This window comes from Anneissia japonica, unplaced genomic scaffold (assembly GCF_011630105.1).
Source record: "Anneissia japonica isolate Jap-2015-1 unplaced genomic scaffold, ASM1163010v1 scaffold287829_len2072220_cov186, whole genome shotgun sequence".
NCBI lineage: Eukaryota > Metazoa > Echinodermata > Crinoidea > Comatulida > Comatulidae > Anneissia > Anneissia japonica.
In genome coordinates this window covers 988,393-991,773 of record NW_022716075.1, presented here as the reverse complement: position 1 = coordinate 991,773, position 3,381 = coordinate 988,393, and the positions used below count along the sequence as shown (strand labels likewise).

Genomic DNA, 3,381 nt, shown 5'->3' with positions numbered 1-3,381 from the left:
ATATATATATATATATATAGTAATAACAAAAATAAGGCTTATGATAAAAATAATTATAATGAGGAAGATGATTTTTGTAGACAGCACTACGTGTATAATTCATGGGGCAATGAGGCTATGCTCTTAGACAGCTGCTAACGGTTAGCAGGATCCGGATCCTGCTAGCCTGGTTCTCACGAGAGACTATGGCTATGTTCTCACACGGCTGCTAATGGTTAGCAGGATCCGGATCCTTCTAACCGTTAGCTGCCGTGCGTCTATGCGAGAAAATCCCGATCCGGATACCAACAATATGATGATCGAATCACAGGCCAATAAGAAACTGGAAATTGTAAACGCGTACGTGTGATTGGTTGATGATAGGAACGCCCTCAACTTTCTAACTGATATCGCTTGCTAACCGTTAGCGTATACGGATGCCGCTAACGGTTAGCGCTAACCGATCGGACGTTCTCACGCAGGTGCTAACGGTTAGCGCTAACGGTTAGCTCCCGATCCAGATACTAGGGCTCTCTAGTATCCGGATCGGGAGCTAACTGTTAGCGCTAACAGGATCCGGATCCTGCTAACCGTTACCAGTCGTGTGAGAACATAGCCTAGGTAACACTGTCTTTTTGTGGGACCTAACAATGGTCAATAAGAAACTGGAAATTGTAAACGCGTACGTGTGATTGGTTGATGATAAAAACGCGCTCAACTTGCTAACCGATAGCACTTGATAACCGTTTGCGCTTGATAACCGTTAGTGGAATCCGGATACCGCTAACGGTTAGCACTAACCGATCGGGCGTTCTCACGCAGGTGCTAACGGTTAGCTCCCGATCCGGATAGGGCTCTCGTGAGAACCAGGCTAAAGAATAATACGCAAACACGTGCGTTTGTGGGACACAACACGTGTGTTTGTTTTACGTCACGCGCGTATTACTGACCCGTTCTGATTGGCCTGTTGTTAAGTTTGATTGACACTTCTGAAATGTCCATTTACTCACCTTCGGGAACACAATTAGTAGCCACCGTTGTACTGTTAACCCATACCCCATCCGAGCAGCATAGTTTAATAGATCCGTGTATCTGGTAGCCTGGGTCACACATGAACGAAGCAGAGGACAAATGCAAATTGCCTTGGCTGGTTATCTCCAACCTACCGTTTTCGGGCTCAAATATATTCGGACATTCTATGGCGGCCATTCAAAATGTAAAGTAATTATGTTTTATTTTTCAAATCAGTAAGTAACTTTATTTCACAATTCCGTACTTTCTAACACGGTACAATAATTATATTTTACAATTTTGTAAAAATGTGCGTTTTCAGAAGCAAAGTGCTTTAATCGTAAAGCCCATGCAAAGAAAAATTAAATCAACGAGTAATCCGAAATAAAAATAAACACGAAAAAAAAACCAATATGCAATAAATAAAAAACGAAAAATCAATAAAAAAAATATGTTTCATTGAGGAGTAACGAGTAATTTACTTCGCAGCTCGATGAGAAATATTAGAAGACGATGATGATGATTTTGTTTTTCAATGATTATTATTATTATTATTATGAAGAGGAAGATGAAGGCGAAAATAGAGAAGAATGATAATAATGAACATATGATACTGTTTAATAATATTAATGAAAATTTCAATGATGATTTTATATCCATTTTTTGTTTAAATTTTTTGTTCTTTAGGTTAGCTCTTATTTTTCTTATTCTTTTATTTATTATAGATTTATTAAAATAAAAGGAAAACATTAGTTTGATGAGCTTCTTATTCAAAAGCTCCTGAAGGTCCATATCATCATCTACATTTATTTTAATATTCATATTTTACTTATTATATAATCATTGCATCTGTTATTGTTATTGTTAGTTTTTATATGGAATTGATTGATGAGTAAAGAATTTGATTGTGGTTGATGGTCATGATACCGTTTCATAATAAACATAAAAATAATAATAATTGTGATGATAAAAGATGGTGATAATGATGATGTGGTGGTGTGGTGGTCATAATGATGATGATGTGTATGTAGAACAGTAATATGCCTATATAGAGTTAAAAGTTAAAGATCATAGGCCTACCTTTACTTGCATGGATTGAACGTGTACTTAAAACGATAAGGAAACACGAAATAATATGCACATTCATTTCACCTGTTAACACAAATATTTGCTATAAATAACATACTGTTCAATATTTTACAAATATTATTATTATATAAGGACTAATTAATAAGCCTACTTTATGGTATATTATGTCTAGTGAATTTGCATATAGCTTCTATAACGAGGATCATGGCCTTAAGATGCAATGCTCAGATATACCAACACTACATGATAATACCAATACTATGGATTTAGGAGCAGAGCTGCTAATAAGAAAAGCTGTTTTTTTTTGTCAAGTTTAAACGATCGTTTATACGATGAGTATAGGCTAGTCGGACCGCCACCTCGCCCCCCCCCTTGTTCATTTTGTTTAATTATATAAAAAATTAAGTGAAATAGTAAATCATAATATTCAAATCAAGTTTTAGAGTGCCATTTCCGGCAATTTACAGGTGCCATTTCATACCTCAGCCAAAACAATGGGCTGGCTGAGGCGGTCTAGACACTCAATATGTCAAAATACCTCTATGGACCCCTCTATTTCGAATACGTGTATCCCCTACTGCTGGAATGAGAGGTAAGCGTCTTAACTACCCAAAAATAACTTTCAGTCTACTTACGTTGTTTTATTTCAACAGCGGTTTTAATGTAAAAACTCATCAACTAATATGATTGTAGTTATGTCTGTCATCTGACAAGGAAGTAATAATTGGTATATATACTTATACAGTGGCATGGCTTTTAACAATATCGTACAATAGGGGACAATTTGAATATTGTGCTTGAATTGTATAACATAATGCCTTGACACACAATCTGTATTATACTTATAATAATAATAGATTCGTGACTGCAACTTGCTTTGAAATAGGGCCAAAACCGTGGTGAGCTGCACTCATTCTTAAAACCAGGACCGCCATCCATAGATCTCTGACAATGACAACCAAACATTATTGAGGGCGCATGATAGTAATTATTATCTTGGAAAAAATATGGAAAAAATGCTACCTGCAATTTCTATGGGCCCCTGGGATCTTTCCCCCTGCCCCCTCTCGGTGGCCCTGCCTAGTACCAGACTATTTGCATATTTTGTGTCGGTGGGAGAGGACCATCCTCAAAAGAATCGCTGATCATTCTAGAACTTCTAAGATTACTATATACTTATACAGTGGCATGGCTTTTAACAATATCGTACAATAGGGGACAATTTGAATATTGTGCTTGAATTGTATAACATAATGCCTTGACACACAATCTGTATTATAATAATAATAGACTCGTGACCGC

General features: G+C 36.6%; 1 protein-coding gene across 1 annotated transcript in view; it reads right to left on the bottom strand.

Annotated features, from left to right (window-relative positions):
- The window catches only part of LOC117109571 (fibroblast growth factor receptor 2-like), an 11,942-nt gene extending 8,939 nt beyond the window's left edge, over positions 1–3,003 (bottom strand). The window contains exons 1-3 of the mRNA XM_033251939.1: positions 2,715–3,003; positions 2,071–2,142; positions 990–1,175 (exon numbers count right to left, since the gene is read on the bottom strand). Of these exons, the coding sequence (XP_033107830.1) occupies positions 990–1,175; positions 2,071–2,142; positions 2,715–2,754 (298 nt within the window). The 5' untranslated portion in view covers positions 2,755–3,003. The remainder of the gene's footprint in view (positions 1–989; positions 1,176–2,070; positions 2,143–2,714) is intronic.
- Positions 3,004–3,381: the final 378 nt, after the last annotated feature.